Source organism: Xiphophorus couchianus, chromosome 15 (assembly GCF_001444195.1).
Source record: "Xiphophorus couchianus chromosome 15, X_couchianus-1.0, whole genome shotgun sequence".
NCBI lineage: Eukaryota > Metazoa > Chordata > Actinopteri > Cyprinodontiformes > Poeciliidae > Xiphophorus > Xiphophorus couchianus.
In genome coordinates this window covers 11,576,572-11,596,841 of record NC_040242.1, presented here as the reverse complement: position 1 = coordinate 11,596,841, position 20,270 = coordinate 11,576,572, and the positions used below count along the sequence as shown (strand labels likewise).

The 20,270-nt window shown below is 36.6% G+C and overlaps 1 protein-coding gene across 4 annotated transcripts; it reads right to left on the bottom strand.

The window, feature by feature from the left end:
- Positions 1 to 2,279: 2,279 nt before the first annotated feature.
- On the bottom strand, positions 2,280 to 19,964 carry snx9b (sorting nexin 9b). Of its 4 annotated transcripts, XM_028040380.1 has the most exons (20): positions 19,640 to 19,964; positions 17,385 to 17,471; positions 16,255 to 16,329; positions 15,226 to 15,354; positions 13,528 to 13,605; positions 11,598 to 11,760; positions 9,580 to 9,621; positions 8,207 to 8,339; positions 7,954 to 8,038; positions 7,590 to 7,715; positions 7,320 to 7,437; positions 7,095 to 7,225; positions 5,673 to 5,776; positions 5,461 to 5,564; positions 5,266 to 5,343; positions 5,017 to 5,093; positions 3,927 to 4,016; positions 2,791 to 2,905; positions 2,603 to 2,694; positions 2,280 to 2,452 (listed from the first exon to the last, which is right to left on the bottom strand). In XM_028040380.1, exons 1-20 carry the CDS (start codon positions 19,649 to 19,651, stop codon positions 2,405 to 2,407), a joined length of 1,887 nt encoding a protein of 628 aa, XP_027896181.1. In that variant the 5' UTR covers positions 19,652 to 19,964; the 3' UTR covers positions 2,280 to 2,404. The 4 variants fall into 4 exon arrangements, with proteins under 4 accessions (XP_027896181.1, XP_027896183.1, XP_027896184.1 ...); XM_028040382.1 differs by lacking the exon at positions 9,580 to 9,621 and having other exon boundaries at positions 19,640 to 19,963; XM_028040383.1 differs by lacking the exon at positions 13,528 to 13,605 and having other exon boundaries at positions 19,640 to 19,963.
- Between the last annotated feature and the right edge of the window lie 306 nt (positions 19,965 to 20,270).

The window sequence follows — 20,270 nt, the reverse complement described above, 5'->3', positions numbered from 1 at the left end:
ATTCAATGAGAATATTTCTTTCATTCAGATCTAGGATGTGTTATTTGAGTGTTCCCTTTATTTTTTTGAGCAGTGTATATATATATAATTGACCGTTTGAATCAGATTTAAGCTACTTGATTAGGGTTTGACACCATGGCTTTCTAATATTTAGCTTTTTCACAATATCCCAATTTTCAGAGACACTGAGTTGTGAGTTTTCATTATCTGTAGGCCATCATTATTAAAATGACATTAAGTCTTGAAATATTTCATGATTACACATACATATGTGCATTTTAGTAAGTGAAACACATACATGTATGTACATTCTGATATTAGTGACATTTATTTTTACTTTTTCACAATATTTTAAGGTGTACTTACAGTACAGACCAAAAGTTTGAACACACAGTTGTGTCCAAACTTTTGGTCTGTACTGTATATGTCTGGTATGTTGAATTATCTTTTACATTCACTGAAAAATCTTCAGTGTAGATAAATAAAAAGCTTGATGGCAATGGTCAATCAGTATTTAGTTCTAGAAGACAATTAGTTTTCATGTATGGCCAACTGTGTTTGTTTATTGCCTTATTACATAAAATTATCATTTGTATCCAAGTTATCTTTGTGTGATATTAAAATTCATGAAAGGACTCAAGCCAAATAAAGAGTAAAGGGCAAGTCATTTACACAACACTGTCTTTCATTCAGCCCATTTATATAATTATGAGCATGTTTTCATTCAAAAACATTTAGTTTTCAAAAATCAAAGTTTTTATTGTAAAATCATTCCACCCCTGTAAACAAAATGGACTTTATAGGCTCAAAATAATATGATACTCAAGCCAAGATTGATGCGCTCATTCAACCATATCACCAGAACTATCTAGAACTGAAACCCACACGTACAAAATGACTAACAAGATGTCTCAAAATATGTTTTGAACTGATTAACATGATCATTTGCATCTCGGTCTGATTTTGTCAAACCGCTCTTCGGTCTACATATCAAGCTGCACCTGATAGTAGTGATAAGCTGAGAGCAGTGGTTGGAAAAAGGGCCCTTTCACTTCCGTTACCAGAAGAGCACAAAAACACACTTTTTACATGAGCTACCAGCTCATTTTTATGCTCTACCACGCCTATGCAAAGAGCTCCTGAAATGAACAAGGAGCTCAGTGTGTAGTTCAGGAAAGCCATGAGAAACCAATGTAAGAATTAATTCAAACAGATACGCATTCACAAATATGAATACAAATCATTGTTTAATAAATCAAACAAATTATGCTGTGCTTTTAATGACACTATATAGCAAATACTTCTATACATAAAATATAATGACAAGAAGCACCTGACGGGTCAAATAGAATATATATATATATATATTTATGTATTTTTTTTAAACACGATGTGACAAAAAGTACAAAGAGTGAACAAGATTAGAAGTTGATTGAAAAATTGACTGTGAAAAGCAAAGAAAGCAAACTTAAAATGTGACAAACTCTTCAGATGAGGACATAGTTTCTTCAGAGCAACAGTTGGACAGGAAATTTTGCAATACCCAAACACTGAAACATGACTCAGACTTCAGTACTTAAAAAAGAATGAAAAAGAATAATGAACCACAACTTTGTTTTTTTCTCACTGCACATTTTGATTCTTGACAGAGTGTGAAGTGAGGCTTAACAGTAGGTCCAAACAGCATCTCTAGTTTCTAAAAGGGGAAAAAAATGTGTGTCATGCAGGAAGGAGGTGGAGTTTCCTGTTAGCTTTTGAGGAAGCGCAGGATGAAATCGAGTAAGGCACTGCCAGCAGTGAAATTGCAGAGGACGTACAATCTGCCTTTGGCTTTGCTGAACCCCTGCATTGGCTCAGCAAGCTGATGAACATTTACATGAAACAAAAGCAATGACTCAAATAAATCTGCAGTCAGCTGAGAAATGTGTAGTAAAGCTTTTATATGTGATTGTGACAGTAGAGAACAGCTTTGGTTTTTGTAGACGAAACCTCAGTGCATGACTGCAAATTGCAAAGTTGGCATTAATGCTGTTTAACTCGTGTAAAATGAAAGAAATCATGGCTGCTCAAAGTGCAGCTAGGATGTTGACATCCTGTGTTACAAGCTGCGGACCTTGGACAGAGTGCGTCGTATTTAATCCGTCAACACTGCTTTTCCTGAAAACCCTAAATACTGAAACCTTCCAGCTCTTGCACTCATTATTTGTGCATAAGCCGGTGGAGGAAAGCAACAAAATAAGCTGTAACTGTTGGCAAAGTCAGTGGAAGAAGAGATGGGGTCAGCGTGCAAGAAATACAGAAGTGAAATTTTAATTGTAGAGTGAGAGAGTAAAGATGCAACGCAAGCAAAAGAACTTTTGGCAGGATTTGATTAAACGTTGTGTCTTGTAGTGTGAGACTGCTCTCACATTGTAGTGAACTGACCATGAGCTTGTTTCAGCTTTGCAGCAATCTGGGGATTCAGAGAAAAATGATTACATTATTAAAACGGTCATTTCTTATTTGTTTATTATTGTAATCTAGACTCTATGCAACTGCCTCCTAGTTAATAAAACAATGTAAAAGGTCAAAGCGTAACACACTCAAAATGAAATGTCTTTACCGTCTCGTAAAACTTGACTTGCTCCTCCAGGTACTGCTGCATGACCCGGTTGTAGTCGTAGATACGGTTGCTATGGAAGTGGTTCATTTCAGCTGGGTCACAAAAACAAGAGGGGAAACCAGTGAGTTCAGACAGCACAAGACAATAAACTGCACTGTTGGATTTCAATGGCAAACACGGAGCGCTACCTTGTAAAGTGTAAGACATGGTGCTGAGACGTTTCGACATGGCTACTTTGTCGGGAGTGGTAATTTTGTTGGCAGCCACCAGCTTGTCCCCTTCCTTCACCTTGTCTATAGCTGCCTGGAGGGATTAAATATATAGTAAATACATTAAACAAAACAAAAACAGGCTTTGTAAAGCATTCAATAAACCCCCTTTGAGTGCTTAATGCTCAGACCAACATACAGCTCTGGAAAAAATGAAGAGACCACTGCTCTGAACCCTATTGAAAATATTCCACAAAATATTGATTTATGAACTCTTCCTGAGTTAAAACATTAGTATTTCTATTTATAAATAAATATGAACTTGTTTTCTTTGCATTATTCGAGGTCTGAAAGCACTGCATCTTTTTCATTATTTTGACCATTTCTCATTTTCTACAAATAAATACTAAATATTTGCTTTTAAATTTCAGAGACATGTTGTCAGTAGTTCATAAAATAAAAGAACAATGTCCATTTTACTCAAACATATACCTAGAAAAAGTAAATTACTGGTCATTTTAAGAGTTCTCGTAATTTTTTCCAGAGTTGTATCTGGAAATATTGTGTACATCACTATAGTTCAGTGTATATTGTGATTTCTCAAGAAACTCCAACTGTACTCACTGCACACTTGCTCACCCTTCTTTTTGGTGCTAATTGTGTTTTAAATCAATGTTTGCTCATGCTGCTTCAGATTCACCATGAACTACTTCCATTGCTTTCTTCTCTGCAACGAAAAGCTTAAAACTCCGCAGCAGTTACTGACAAAACATGTATTTAGGCAGATTAGCATAAAATCAACTGCTCATAGTAACTTTCTATATTATTTTTTCTAGACTATTCTAATCTTCATTTTAAAGATGTTCCAATCTGATTCCATGGCTTTAAGTGAATGGGCCCTTGACTAAATTCAACACCAGAGGAGTTTCTGTTGCACAGTCAAACCCAAAATGTCATCTAGGGAGTGTTATCAGGTAGACAACTTTTTAATATACCAGCCTCCATTTGTGCCCACATCTGGAAATATGGCATAGGCCATTCATATTTTGTTGTGCTAACAGATCTAGGATTTCTCCTTTACAATGATGTTTAAGAGTGTATTAGGAAATATGTACCTTATGGACCCCAATGGTATCTGGGAAGCATCCAAGGAGACCCTTATATTCATTATTGGTCTCCATGAGGAAGTGAAGATCTTTCCTAGGCTAAAAAAGAAAAGAAAAACACAAGAGGTGATAAATGTAAAAAGGAAACAGGAAGATACTCGCAGACGTAAGAAAGAATAGGAGCAAAAATACCAAATGCTAACTTTGGAGCAGGAAATAAGAGAAGAACATGATAAGGGATAACATAGGGAAAGTCACTTAGATAACAACCCCATGGCTTCAAATCAACATTCAGCTGGCTGAGAAAATTTATGGTCTGCATAACAAATCAAACAAATATCCAGCAGGATGATCTGGTTACAGTGTACAAGTAGGTGTGGCATTAACACTTCTCACTAGTCCTTGACCATGAGAGGAATTCACCTTTGTCGTTATCAACAGTTCAGCTTCATTGGATCCTGCGATGAATCAAGAGTATGGCTATAAAATGTGTTACTAAACTATAGCCAGCAACTCACACGAGCAAAACAGGCTTACCGAGCGAATTCCTCCTCGGAAAGCTGCTGGAATAATCAAACAAAGCCAAGAATTGACTTTATTACACAGAACATTAACCAGGCTATTAAAAAACCCCAACCAGTTTTCATTTTCTGCCTTTTTTAAAATCTACTTCAGTAAGATCTGACAAGGCATTGAACAGAACGTATTCAGGAAATGTTTTTAAATGCGGAAAGCTGAAAAGAACGATATACAGGCTTAAGAAGCTTTGAGTGGTTTCAACAACCAGAGGTCTTCCACTTCCTTGTTGATGATAAAAAAACATAAAGCAAAAACCTAAAACCACCGATATAATCTAAACATAATGGATGGAAGTGAAACGTAAATAGAGGCTGAAAACTAGAACTGCCATTTTTTCTAGACAACATTTTGCCTGTTCAACAGAAAGCAGAAGATAAAAGGTTACAGACGCTGTTGTGGTTTTGATTGACTGACACTGCCAGCTGCAGAGTGAAGAAGTCGGTCTATGTTAGAGATATGCGCTGTATCAGGTGACCTACTTTCCGAAATGAATCAATATGATAGAGGCTGAAAAGTTTACCTGCTCTGCCACCAGCTGGGCTATCTCCTCGTAGGTCTTTCCAGCCGCCGTCAAGGCATCGGTTAGAGTCGACTCACCTGCAGCAGATAAAAATATGTCTTCCAACAGATTCTGTCCATTTTGTGATAACCTGCATCTGATTCTTTTATTATAGTTACTGAGTTCAAAAAGTAATCTGAAAATTGTAGCTGGAGACTGGCGAGCGTCTTCTGGAAAACATGAGTGTGCTGCCAAAGTGTGAGCGTCTACCTTGGTATCCACTGCTTGTGAAGACAGTAGAGAGGTTCTGCAAGGCTTTTCCTATTCTCTGGTATTCCTTTGGCAGAGCTGCAGAAGATAAATGGAAACACTCAGGACAATAAGATTTTTGATGTAAGCAATAATTTCAGAACAAAGTGAAGCTGTAGCAAACATTAATTAAGATTCCCAGTTGCGTGAACGTACGTCCTGTGCATCTCTTCCAGTGCTCGTTTCCCACAGTGAGGATTTCCTTCACGCTGTCGTCCATGGCTTTGGTAAACTTACTGAACTGCTCACATTTCTGCTCCCTGGGAAAAGAGAAACACATGTGGCATGCGTAAACTACATGTGCTCCGAGCACATCAGTGGCTGCTTCTTTGAAGTTTTCTCTTTTCAGACAGTTGGGTTTAACTCACACTTCTGAAGGATCCAGGTCTGCAGCTTCTGGCTCGATTGTGGTGAAGATCATCACTCCAACCGTCTCATCTTTTTCGGCTTTTCTCTTCCCTGTCTTCCAGTCCTGTCACAAACAAAAGTTAGTGCTTTGCAAATATACTGTCATTTCTTGAACATGTTCACATTTTGTTATACTACAACTGATTGAGACTCTGCCAGCTGTAGAGTGAAGAAGTCGCTCTATGTTAGAGATGTATTTTCTCTCACGTTGGTGACCTACTTCCCGAACATGTGCATAATTGTAAATGAGCCATGATATATGATTTTCAATCATTTTTAAGCAAAATATTTGAAGTGTGACAAAAATTTGTAACCATGTAAAAATTCATTACCAAATGTGTAATTGCATCTTTGTAATATTACAGCTAAGATCTTTGAAAATCCTCTGAGAACATTAGCAAACAAGTAGCACCACAAAGAATGAGGAACAGAGCAGACAAGGAGAGAGACAACATCCCAAGCTTTAAACATCTCACAGCTCTGTTCAAACAATAATCAATAATAATACTGAATAATTCTTGTGAATATGTTGCACAGAAAACTTGACCTTTATAGAACAGTGGCAAAAAGGAAGATAATGGTGAGAGGAAGTCAAGTAGGAAGTCTAATTTAATGTTTACCACAAGGCGTGCAAACATGTTTAAGAAGAAGTTCTGGTTAGGTGAGATGAACATTTAACTTAACTACAACTTTAACTTGCCTACACATAGAACACTGAGTGCGACAAGAAGCTAAAACTGTTTCACAGTGAAACATGGTGGCAGCATCAAGGTGTGGTAAGATGACTGAAGGTAAACACAAGGCAAACCTGGACAAGACTGGAACAGTAACTTTACCTTCCAGCAAGATACAAACACTTGAGCAGATAGTCAGAGCTACAACAAGATGGCTTAGATAAAAGTACGTGTGCTGGAATGGCCCAGTCCAAGTCCAGACTTAAATATAAATGAGAATCTGTGGCAAAACTTGAAAATTTATGCTCCTCACTCAATCTGTCTGAACTATTTTGCGAAGAAGAATTGGGAAGAATTTCAGGCTTAAATATGCAGCACTAATAGAGACATTCTCCTGAATGCATCCAGTTATAACTGCATAACTGGACTTTAAAGATTTTCATTAGTAAAACTTTTAAAAACAATGTATCATTTTTACTTACAATTCAAATGATGCTATTCTGTGAACAACCAAGTTTGCGATTGTAGCAAGATCCCAGGGATATGTATACTGAAAACACTGTACCTCAGAAAAACAATAAAATAAGGACTGCAATCATGTGTGTATGGTGAACTGCTTGTTTCCTCAACAAAAAAATAGAGTCAGTTTGAACAGTTAAGCTTTGCAATCTAAACATACATTTTCCTGGAAAATATAATACATTGTACCTTTTCATCTTTGTATGTGAGAAAAAGCTGGAACACATCGCTGCCAGAAATAACAGGGTGTCTGCACATCCTGGACATCCAACCCTGCAACCGCTCCATGCGCATCTTAATAAACTCCTCCTCAAAACGCCCTTAAAAAATATTATATATTTATTGTGGTGCTTGCATTTAAAATACCAACATACCACTCTAAATAATTTCTAGCTAGCGTAGAAATGAGCTCACCTGTCACCTGCTTGTCTGGCAAAGAGGGAATTGGAATGGCCGACCCAAATTTGTCCAGGAGTCTCTCATAGAGCCAATCAAAGTGCTTGTATCGATGATTGACAGGTCGGTTTGTTGTCTGCAAACAAGAAACATGTTAAGCAAGTAGAAAAAAACATCCATTTAAGACATTAAATGTATTATTTTCAGATGATTTCTTGCAGTCGTAATGCTAAGGCTCTAGTTTATTGAAGTTTATTTTGCATTGTGGAGAAGAGTCTGCAAACTCACATTGGGTGTGATTTGGTACTCTATGTAGCTCTTGAGGCCGTACATCTTGGACCCTTTCTTGGGATCAGCTACGATGCAGTCTATCTGGGTTTCTGGGTAAGACCATACAGGACCAACCTCACCCACCTGAGCATGCAACACATAAACCTTTAGAAGAGAACCCAAGCACTCCAAAAACAGTCAAAGGAAAGTGACATTCTCATTATGACAGTGATGCTAAATGTACTAGGCATCTTAAACACAGCATGTTCTTGAAATAAGTCAAAGATGAGATAACGAGTGCAGCTGTGGGGTTTAACTAGGTTAAATCAGATAGTGCTGGTGTAATTTTTGTGAAACGCGGCTATCATTAGGGCTCACATACGTATATTGACAGCTTGTCTTTCCCTTTTGCAATCTGTTTGCACAGAAGGTAGAGCTCAGGACCAGACTTGGAGAATCCTGGAAATCTGTTAAAAAAATAGGAATAAAAGTCTCTTGATTAGAACATATTGCTACAATATAAACTCAGATGATTTAAAAATTAGAATCAAAATGCTTTTACAGGCTTTTGTTGCATTAGTCTATATAACAAATGATTTTGAAGCCTCATGTACAGAAGACTTAATAAAACGTACTTATTGAGGGATATTTTCATTGACGAAGCATGCATTCCTCCTCTCTGTATTCCACCAGCTTCCCCAGATTCTGTGTAGACTGCATTTGATTTCATGTCATCCCATTCATCATCCCACTCATCATCCTCTGCCGCTGTAAGAGAAAGGTGATTCAAATATTATTGTCTTTAATCAGAGTGACAAGGTCGCATTTGTTCTCCAGTAGTTATATTTAAAATTGTTTCCTTTTAACAAAATTGGTGGAATCGAATCTTAAAATAGGGTTGCACGATATTAGAAAATCATGCGATGGCAATATTGTGGATAAATATAGTGATAGTAACACCCTTTGCAATAAGAAAACATTTTCCTCTCTCATCTGATTTTCATCGTTGTGCCTCCAGATGTTTTTCTGACTTTCAACATCTTGAGCACTGAGATGATGGAGTCTTTTGCACGGAGCACTCTCAAAATATTGCTGGAATGCCGAGTGTGAACTCGTGACGCCTTATATTAGCCAAAAATATTTTTTTGCAGTATTATTGCCACATACATGGTTATTGCAGTTGCAATATATTTGTGATAAATTGAGCAGAACTACATTAAATGAACTGGATCAATGTAAAGGTTGACCGTCCCTGACAAAAGCAACTAGATCAGTACTTTTTGAGTCTCTTGGGTCAAATTCAGAGTTTACATTTTTCAGGCCAAATTTAATTCTATTAAAAAATACACATGTCCAAGCTCAGTAAGAAAACAAAGCAAGAGCTCAGTGATGCTGAAGTTAACAGTCCTGTGCATTCCAGGATTAATTTTCTAAGATAAAGGGAAATCTTTGAGTCAGAGAATATTTCCCCATTTGATTCAGAAAATGCAGTAATGATGATACAACTTTTTTCACATTTGTAAATACTGTAGTTAGCATGCTTTCTAAAAAAAAAAACATTTGAGCACTTCAATCATCACATCAAACCAGCAGGTTAAAACTACACCACATCCATTTCACATGTTAATTTCACAATTTGTTCTGAGGCATATTTCCTTTTCTGCTATAAATTATGTTCATCTACTATGCTGAACCTCAATGCTTATAAAGGACTGAAACTAACAGGTGAATAAATTATCCAAACATGTTACTTCTGCCACAAAAAGATGCAGCTAGCTTAATCTTGCACTTCTTTTGCAGTCTGTTAGAAATATAAAAACATGCAGTAAAAAACAGACATCTAAAATCCTCTAAAACATCATGGAGAAACCATGTCCAGCAGTTTCTAATGACACAGTTGTTAATCTAGTGTCAGTATTGAGCTTCAAGCACATGCTTTAGAAATAAATGCGATTCATTTTGTCCCACCAGAACAAGAAAACATCCATTCGGGCAATAAAGCAGATACCTGTGTAATCAATAAGGTAAGGATATGGGTAGATGTCTTTGGCTAAGAGAAAGAAAAGGGGAAAGTCTGTTCATTTTTCTCATGGCAGCTCATTTCCTCTGTTCCTTTTTTTATTAAAAAAGCATCAAGAGAATTTAAAATCCAGGTGGAGTCATTTGTCGCTGTGAGTCATTAGTGAGGCTAACTTTTCCAGTCTGGCAAAAACAAAATTATGACTCAATAGGCTACAGAAAAGCTGGAGCATTTCACAGGAGAGGAATAGCATCAGAGTTAGATTTGCTCCTACACAGACATGAATGACATTTCCTAACCAGATGACATTTCAGTATATTATCAGATAATTTCACAGTATTTATAACATTTTTCAACTATTTCAGTGATGAAAATACATAAATAAATTTAGTTTCATTTGCATGTGCACTGTAAGGATGACTTGTTTTGGAGATAAAAAATAAATAAATAAATAAAAGGAATTTTAGATTGGGCTAACCAGACTTTAGGCCCAAATCTGTCCAAATATTGGTCCAAGGATTCAGAGGTCTGTGGGAAAGATTTGTTATTATAGTATCGTAGATTTTGAGGCCTTTTGCAAAGTAGAGAGACCAAATAACACCAAGTCAACATGTAGCACTGAATCAAAAGGTGCTTTGACTATTAGCTTTAGTATGTGTTCATTTATCCAACCAGGTTTTTTAATACACAATTTTCCCTCTAACACTTTAGTTAAATTTTCTACTGTATTGTACAGAATACATGTTACATTAAATCCTGAAATAGTTTATGAAAAGTGCATTTATTCATTTTGCAAGATATAATTAATAAATAAATCCAGTGCATATAATGTTTGCATGCTGTGGAGGGCAGAATATTTTATTCTGATGAAAAAGAGCATGAAACCTAAACAAATGTGTATTTAATAGGTCTGATCTGCAGGTTATGAGAAATATTTACCAAAACACACAAATTGAGACCTGTTGTGAGTTGGGCTTTAAAACTGTGCCAACTAACAAATGTTGGAGCAACCAACTGATTTACTGTATTTACTTCATTTACTGTAAAGGTATGCTACCAGATGCAGCAAAAGGTGCAGCATTATCACCACATGCAAGAATGAGAAGCCTGTAATTTATCTCTGACAGACAAAGTTTTTTCTTGTCTGAGGCTATATAAATCTGAAAGTGATGAGATGCTCAGAGATTTATAATATCTTCCTGGTTCACAACGGGAGAGACTTTTTATTGTTTCTACTTTACTGAATAAGCTTCTATAGTCACATGAATCACTTATATTTCTTTATAGTTTACAGCATATATAACTTATTTGTTCTGGTTATTTGTGCTGCACATGAGCTAAGATAAAGGAAATAATTTGCCCCTATAGTCTAGATTTTATTTTATTTTTATAGTCTATTAATGAGATATCTACAAATAGATTTTATTCTAGAGGAAGTTATTGTAAAATATGCTAAAACTCATTATGAGCCATCTGAGTGGCTATTTGTGTCTTCACTAAAAGTTTTCCCCAGTGTATTATAAGTCTGGCGGGCCACCAGGCTTTACTTGCCTTAGGCCAGACTAAGCATTGTTTATTTTAAATAGGGCTTTGTACACCAGTAACGGTGACAGTAAAGACGGATTGGGTTAAGTTTATAATCGATGTATTGAACTGGGTGAGGGGTTATGTGCACCAACTGCGCCGTTCCTGAGCCTGCCCGTTGGCCTCAGACATCATTATTCAAAAATTATGATGCCTTGCTTGTGCACCTCCAAATTTTTGTAACTTAACATTTTTCAACACAAAAACATGCCAGGCTGCTGGTGGACTGCCCTAGTGCCCCTGCCACCAGACTTAGGTTCGAAACCCTGATACTTAATACAAAAATCAACATTTAGTACATAAAGTCAAAAAAAATACAAAACTAGCATCTAAACACATCTTAAAGCTCCTCTGGAAACATAATTCTAACATAACACTAAGCCTGACATACACAGCTGCTGTTAAAACAAAATGTTTCTTACCTGGGCCTTGGTAAGCCTGAGGGTGACCCTGTGATACATTGCCCCAGGGGTCAGCAGCACTCTTCCCAGTCTGAGTGCCCTCTGGATTAGACGCCCAGTTGTTGCTTGTGCCCCCTGAAGGGTCTGCATTCCACGCTGACCAGGGATCATTACCATTGCTGGCCTGAGAGAGACATACAAGAGAGGCAGTGAGGGATCAGAGGGAGGACTGTGATGGCAGAGAGGAGAGAGAACAGACACGGTCTGTTTCATGTGAAGCCAACAGCAGTCCTAAATCAACATGCTTTTTAGACGTGGTGCAGACCAGTCCTTCAGCGGAGCATACATTAAGAAATGATTCAGCAATGACAGCTTGGTCTGTAATTGTTGTTTTTTGAATGAGCTTTCATCCAAGTTAGATGAAATGTTGCAAATTTGCAGAAAGATACATGCTCAAACGCAATACACTATGCTTAGGTTACTATGTTTTCACAGCACTTATAAGCACTGAGATAAACTCCATGACATGCTTCAAAAACTTGCATAGAGAAGCATGCAACCGGATTTGTCTGTGTGTGCATGCCTTTGTAGGTTAAAATTTGAATACTGCTAACCAAACTCTGCTGACTGAACGTAGACTTTAATGCAAACTGCTGAAAGAAGAAAATTACGTAATGCAGTTATGAAAAAAAAAAGTTTTTGTTTTAAAATTTTTAAAATGTTTTACTGTATTCACATCAAATCAAGAAATGATTGCTTATGTCGAAACAGTTTTATGAATCATAAATACATTTTGCCGTCACTAAATGAATAGTTGGGATGCTTCAATTGATCAACTGCTGCTTGGAATTGTCTCATTTCCTGATTAATGATTAATCAAGAAATGATTAATTATTTTCTGACCTGATTCAGGAAATAACCTCCTGACCTGACCTGGTGTGATCTACTACTGTAGATCACACCTTTTAATCAGTAAGTGAATATATCATAGCCGTCAATTGGACCACCGACAGCAGAATTACAGTTGACTAATTTTTAGATAAATAAGGTTAAAGGAAGCAGTTTACTACAGACGTATCCCTGGCAGTTCATGTGGTATACTAGCATTTACACAGCCAACATTATGAATTATGAATTGTAAAATTTGTGAATTTTGTTTTGAAATAAGCTAAATATGATGCTGTATTCTGATTAATAAAAAAGATATAAAGCTGTAATTTCATTATACTTCTTTAGAAATTGCGATGTTTTTGTCAAACATTGGTGTCAATTGAGATGAATACATATTTTTCTCACACTGTCATTCTTATCTGCGATTACAAAGCTTTCAAGACTTTGAGGAACTCAGGCTCTATCACCACTGCCAGGTGTGATGACTTCCTGCAGGGAAATTTCACCAAACAGCCTAAATGTATTATTGGCATGCAAATGTTTATATTGCAAATACTGCATTGCAAACAGTCTGTAGATATGTTTAACAGTGCACACATTGATGATGCAATAATACAGTTTCAATATTATTTTGGAGCTCTAGAGGAGTTGATCTGAGATTTCCAGTAACAAAAAGGGGAAAACAGGTTTCCGACTGTTGATGTCTTTGCTGTAAATATTTTCTGAGATCAATCAGAGAAAAATCAGATAAAATTGGTAATGTCTTTCTTTACAAAAAGTGGACATTTGAATCAGTCTAGAAAAGTGCAATCAATGAACATTTAACAAAGAATCCAGATTCATATTTTCCAGTCTGGATGATGATTTGTGTAATCTGGAACCATCCATTTGTTTGCTCAGTGGTGCAAGGTGAAAAAAGAAGGTGAGAGATCATGCGTTTTTAGACAGAACGTGAATGTGTCAAAGCAGATCAAACAGAAAACCAAGGTGAGAATGGTGAAAACAAGATGGCTCAAACTAATGCCTCTTGTCATGCTCACAACCCCCAAGTGGCATTTACCTCCTCGGGGGACGGGAAGAAAGGGGTAACTGGGGTGTCTGGGGTGTCTGGAACGGGATTCAAAGCCCCAGATTCCACCTTGAGGGGAATAGAAGGTGAGATGAGAACAAAATGCCTGTAGAGGGGGTTAAAACTGAGCAGAGAGTGGGTTAAAGTGAGGCCTCAACGTATGCGCTTGAATAAGTAAGAAGCAATGAGCGACAAAAGCTGACACATTTTCTGCAGTGACTCTTAAACATACTGTGCCCCAAACATTTTCACCAATCCAGCAGTGCGCTCTTTTTTTTTTGTTTAAGCTTCTGGCTGCTAAAGACAGAAGAGTCCACTCAAACAATTTCCTCTCAGTTCTGCAATATTGCATTTAAAAATATGTCAGTTTGAAATTATATCTCTCACTGCAGCTGCTCTCACTTCTGCATCTGGGGTTCACACGAACTGAACAAAACTGTGAATCAAACACACTTCTGCTTTTTTTTTTTGCTTGCTCTTCAACACCACTCCATCATACAATGCCTCATCAAAATGTAAAGAATATATATTTACAGCTTGTTATGTTAAATGTCTAATTATTTTATTGGACAAACCAACCCAAAATGTTCCATAACTATGGATTTGAATAACCAAGGTGAATGTTGTTCATTTTTAGGTATAAAGACCTGAAGACAGTGGTGTGCATTTGTATTTATATCTTTTTTTATTATTCTGCCACCTCAAAAGAAAATGAAGTCACAAAACATCATAAAAACAAAAAAATAATCAATAAAAAATAAAATAAAATACAAAAAAAAAAACGGCAGACAACCGTAATCAGAAAACCATTCAAGAGGCCTGAAGTAACTCTGGAGGAGTTACACTCCACAGGTGGGAGAATCAGGAGAAAATTGAGTCTTTGTATTGAAGTGGCAAAAGAGAAACAATTAATCAAAGAAAGCTGTTTGCCACATATTATGCAAGGAAGATAAAAGTAGGGGCTCTAACATTGCCCCATCAAACTGAAAACCACACCCCGATATAGAAACATGGTGGTTGCAGTATCATGCTGTGGAAAGTTTCCTTCCACAATTACAGGGAGGTCAGTGAGAGCTAATGGGGAAAAAGATTAAACGAGACACATGGTAATTCTCATGAAAACCTGCTAATGACTGCAAAAAGATCTAAGTCTAGGATGGAGGTTCAGCTTCTAGCAGGACAATTACACCAATCTTACATCTAGAGGTGGTCAGATTTAGATCAAAGCACATTTATGAGTTAAAATCATCAGGCAGGGCTTAAGAAAAATTAGCAAAATCTCTAAAGCTGGTAAAGACAGACCACGAAAGACTAGCAATACATATGAATACATATGCACACCTGTGTGACAATAAAACCAATACGTTTCTTTTCACTTCAAATTTAAGTGCTACTTTGTTTAAGTCTATGATAAAAGATTTTCCAAAATAAATTAGTTTGGAGTTGTCTTCTGACAAAAACGTATGAAAACCTCTTCAGAGCACTTAAAAAATTTAAAAAAAAACAGAAACGTGGTTGGTGAAACATGGTAGGTGGTCTGCTTGTTATTGTTGTGTATTTTCGCCACTTGTGAAGAGGCTAAGCTTCCTCACATGTGGAGGAGGAGGCTTCCCAAGCGTTTTCTCCTCGCTTGGGGAGGAAACAAGAAGTCAGGTCAGCAACATTATCTTCACCAGCTTGGCACCTTACCTGGTATTGTGCAGCTGTTGATAGAGGTGCAAATGCATCAAAGACAGAAAGGTCCTGATATGCGACGTTTTCTGCATTTGAAGGGGGTGCCGTCGATGCTGCTGGGAATGCAGGAAATTCATTTTTGAACTACAAAATGAAAAAGAAGAAAAACATTTTTTACATTAGGTGAGAAAAAAATTCATGTAATTTCACCATAATGTAATAATTTCTAAAGGTATGTTCTTCTATGGTAATGTGATGGCCTTCTTGTCTGTCTTCTCCAGATTGTGTTAACAAATTGTGATGGCACAGGGTGGTGACTTCCATATATGCTCTACGACTCAACCACATCGCAAAGCTTATTTTTATTTTACTATGTCCTATTTTCTCCAGCATACTAAAAAGGCACAAATAGTTGCTGCTTGAGTACTAGAGAGTCTGTGTTTTATCAATAGCCAAAACATGAACTTTAACTGCGATTATCATCTGGAAGTTTTTAAGAGTTGGGCATGAGATCTAAACAGCTCTGGAGCAGCTGGAGAGTCAACAAAAGGTCAGGCAAGCTTGTTTGGACTATCAGAATAGTTGAATCTATCTTTCACGTGTACACACAGGCGTTACTCTGGAAGTTGTTGAGGAAGGTTTTTACAGAGGAGGCTAAACTGTTAGCATCCCAGACTTTACTTTTATTCAGAGTCTGAATGTCTGTAGAGTGAATCATATCCACGGATGCAGTCAGAGAACCGGATCAGGCTAGACACACACACAAACACTACAAAACACCCTAATCAGCAGATCCCTGAAGGAGGAACATCCTGTTGTGATTTCAATGTCAGGCGAAGCGACAGCACCACAGTTAGCATATACATCCTGGTATCTGATGGGGAGGGCACACACTCTTCTCACCCTGACCTTATAACATGAAACTATCAACTTTTGTTTACAATTAAACTGGTGATATGTTAGTGTTAAATAGTGTTTGCGGTGAGACGTTTCCTAAATTATCCAGCACAAAACACGCTTCATTATCAGCGCTTTCTGACTTACCTCAATGTAATCTTCAGGCACCAGTCCAACTTCTCCTCTTGAATTCTGTGCTTCAATCCAACCCCCTCCAATACCCTAGAATGAAAAGAGTCGGGATTTTATGTGACAGAGAAGCACACCATAGTGCAAAATACTGAAATGAAATAAAAGAAAAAATGAAACATTGAAAAAAGTTTTTTCAATTGATTGTGTTAGAATGAGCAAGTCAAAGTCCTCGTCAAAATCCAAATAAGTATCTGCTGCAACACTTGAAAGTCAATGTTTACAGTCACTTCCCGTCTGATCTGCATGAGCTTAAGCTACATGAAAAAAAAAAGATGGCTAAATTTCTATCGATTTCCAAAGCTGGTATTGAGGCATCATAAAGACCTGCAGCTCTAAGTGGCTCAACACACTTACAGCTGAAAACAAATGTCGTGCTTTGTGTTAGTCTGTCCCATAAAATCTCAATAAAATCTAATAAAGTTTGTGGTTGCAATGTGACGACAGAAGAAACAGAGTGGCATAAATATTTTTCAACGCACCGTAAGTTTATATGGTGCCATATTCAACTATGAAGGAGATTCCAGCAGATAGCTTAAAACAAAGACTGACATTTGGAAGCTCTAGATCTTCTATGAAGATTTATAAAATTCCCAGCTACAGCCTATTTGGCAATGATAAAAAAAAAAAAAAACACACCAACTCTTCCAGATTTGGTTCTGACAGACTTAGACTAGAAAACTATGTAGGTCAGCACAGCGTAAGTAAGCTTTGAACTGTTGGCAACTGACTCTAATGACATCATGTTTGTTCAGTCATTTGTTCCCCTCTCGTCCGTTCTTTCTTGTTTGGTAAGTAATTTATGAGACAGCACTTGAGCAACATGAGATCATGCGATCTTGCTCTGTTCAGCTGAGTTAGTTTTCAATGCCAAAATCGTAAAGAGCTTCATACAGGCCATCAATCTTTTTTTCCATTATTATTTAACTTTAAACCAATATGATCCAAAACAAACTCTTTCCTCAGTAAAAATGCTAATAAATCTAAAAAAAGTATGACTTTTACACACAAATATCTGAAAGCTAAGGTCCTGTCTACAATAACAGGACAGTTTTAGTTTTTTTTTTTTTCCCCCTTTTTCTTTTTACCTTATTGGTGATAGTGATTGTCTCGCCTTCTCTCACTGTCAGCTCATTGTTGCCGGGCTCAGCGGCGAAGTCATATAAAACCTGTGCCTGAGAACAAACAAGAAAGAATGATCAATGGTTTTGTTGCTTAAACATTAATGTATGGTAAGGACATTCAATGACCCCTGTGGCAAGCTAACAGCTGTGAAGAAAAATAAGGGTAATGACAAACAGGTCAAACTAGTTCTTTTAGGCAAGTATATGCACCACTATTCAGTAGTGAAAAATAAAATAAATAAAAAAACGCAGAGAAAACTTTCAGCGGTGGAATGTGAGGCAGAACAGAGATCTGCTTGAGTTTTAGTAAAAACTGGGATTATACCCAAGGGTAAGTCATGGAAGTCACTGCAAAAAGGCCTCACCATTGCAGGCAAAGTTGTCATTTCTTTTCAAATATCTTTGAAAATGATTTGTATATTTGTTATTATGAATAACAAAATGATTCTACCTCCTATGTGAACAGTTTGGTAAAGATGTATCTACTTTTAGAATGCTTTATGCCAAAAATACGATATTTATCAAGCGCAGAAACCAAAAAGCTCATAAGCAAAACCTGGAAAGTTACTTTATGTGTTTTGTGTTTTTAAGAAAAAATTTCATAATCCATATTTTAGATATAAAGCTAAGACTTTAAGCGTTTAAAAAATATTGGCATCATATGTTTTAAAATTGGGCTGTATTGAGGTATGCATAGAAAATCATAAGTAGAACCCAAACTCCTCTGTATTGAAAGAAACCAGATATGGTGGTTTTTGAATCTGAATAGGTTATGTCCTTGCTGCCTCCCTCTCCTGGCGCGGACTACTCGGATGAGACCCCAGGCACACGCACAATTTGCTGAAAGGACTACATATCCCTTTTGGCCTAGAAACACAGAATGATTCATCAGAATAAGATGTAGAGTGTCATTGAAGAGAAGAGTGGTTGTGTTTCCATACTAGACCTGTTACCCCAGTGACTTGATGTCAGATAAGCGGGGAGAAATACATGTAACAGCTCAACTTTTCTCTTATGCTGTTCCTGTGATTTATAGTCAAGCTTTATGAAAAGATTTATTGAAAGCTTTAATTGGCATGCCTGTTAAAGCTCAAATGCATGCACAGTAACAGAACAAACAGCCTGACTAACTTGTGTCAGTAAACATCCACTTGTTACACTATCAAAGGCAAAATGTATAATATTTTACACAATAAGCTTGGAAACTACCACTACATTTAATGGGTACTTAGTCCATATTTATGTTTAAACATATAAAAAATAAACTTGCAATAACTGACTTTCTAAACATTATTAATGTTATAATGAATATAGCATACCATGGTAACTGAAAGAACAATTACTATTTTAATTTAAAACAATTTGATCTCTTTGATTTGCTTTAAATACAACCAATTATGGTTTATTGGTAAAGATTAACAACGTAAAGACCTATGCCTAGACTGTAAGAATTTTGATAACTGAACTATTATTTTACTTATTAAAAGCAATAAAAATAAACATGTGAAACTCATTAAATTATTTTGACTTCCCAGAAAGGACTGGACTGAAAATAATGTATAATATTATAATAAATAATCTCTATATATCAGCTCTGATTATTTTATTAACAAAATAATTTTAAAAAAGCAAAAGTATTAATTATCAAACAGAATTTGTTTTGTTTTCTACTTTTATACCTAAACATATCTCACATAATTCATAATGAAATGCATCAAAATAACGTTTAATATTGAGATATAAATATACATTAAATAGTTTCATAAAATGTAAACAACACCGCAAAGTGATTTAGTTTTTAACTGTATTTTAGTATTTGACTATAAAATGATTCCTCCTCAATTCAGATAGCTGTCCTACGGCTGAACCCGGAAGACTACATTTCCCAGAATTCTGCGGAAGTAGCAATGACCCGCACTGTGGAGGCTGTAAAATGTCACAAGACAGATACACATTTTCCATGTTTACCAGAAGCAGTTGTATCACTTTTACTCCATACACCTGTACAGTAAGCAACCACGCGTTTACAGAATACTTAAAGATGAGTTTAATTTGAAATGTAGTTTCAAAAATATTCACAAGAACACTTGACAAACTACAACTCTGACAACTCGAATCTATTGCTAGTACAAACACAAAAAACAACTGGCAGGGTAAACCGCAGGGGCCAGGGCCGAGAGCAACACGTTTAAATCTCTCTGGAAAGTTAATATTCCTACCTTTAACGCCATTGTGGCAGCATTGATCAATCATTACAGAAACAGGCCCCGTGTTTTTTTTTAAGATTCCCAGTCCTCAGCTGGTCATCTCCCCCCGCTGCTCTTCAACTGCTGCTGGCGAAAGAAACTCGACAAGTCCTCCCTTCCGCGAGTCTTCGCGTCACAGTCCTCAGCAAACGATTAAAAACAGTTTAAAGCTTAAAAAAAACAGGCGAGAACTAAAGAAAAGTGACGACGGAGCAGATTCGGAGCGAAAGAGCTAAGTTTGAACCGCGTAAGGAGTTGCTGCTGACAGCGCGGAGGAGGGAGTGACCTGAGATAGAGAGAGAAACCGGAAAGGTATTTCAGGTCCGGTATGGCTCCCCACAGACTTAACTCTGAAATTAATTAAATTAAAAAATATATTTTAAAAGTAAAATATCTTTATTAAAAGTAAAAAAAAACCCAACTATATTTATTTATATTTTAAAGCACCCCTTCAGCCCTACTTCCTTACCATCTTTTCAGTCAGTACTGTACTACAATAACAAAAGTAGATATATAATTGAATTGTATACGTTGAATATTGAAGACATCATTCTGGATAGAACACATTAATTCCAAAAAATATATATTATAGTAATTTAAAAAT

What these genes read in the sequence shown, in the direction of transcription:
- snx9b (XM_028040380.1), bottom strand. An exon ending in AGTACCAAATCACACCCAAT is followed by an intron (nt 7,438 to 7,589) that starts GTGAGTTTGCAG and finishes TCTTGTTTGCAG; the next exon opens with ACAACAAACCGACCTGTCAA. An exon ending in GACCTGGATCCTTCAGAAGT is followed by an intron (nt 5,565 to 5,672) that starts GTGAGTTAAACC and finishes CTCTTTTCCCAG; the next exon opens with GGAGCAGAAATGTGAGCAGT.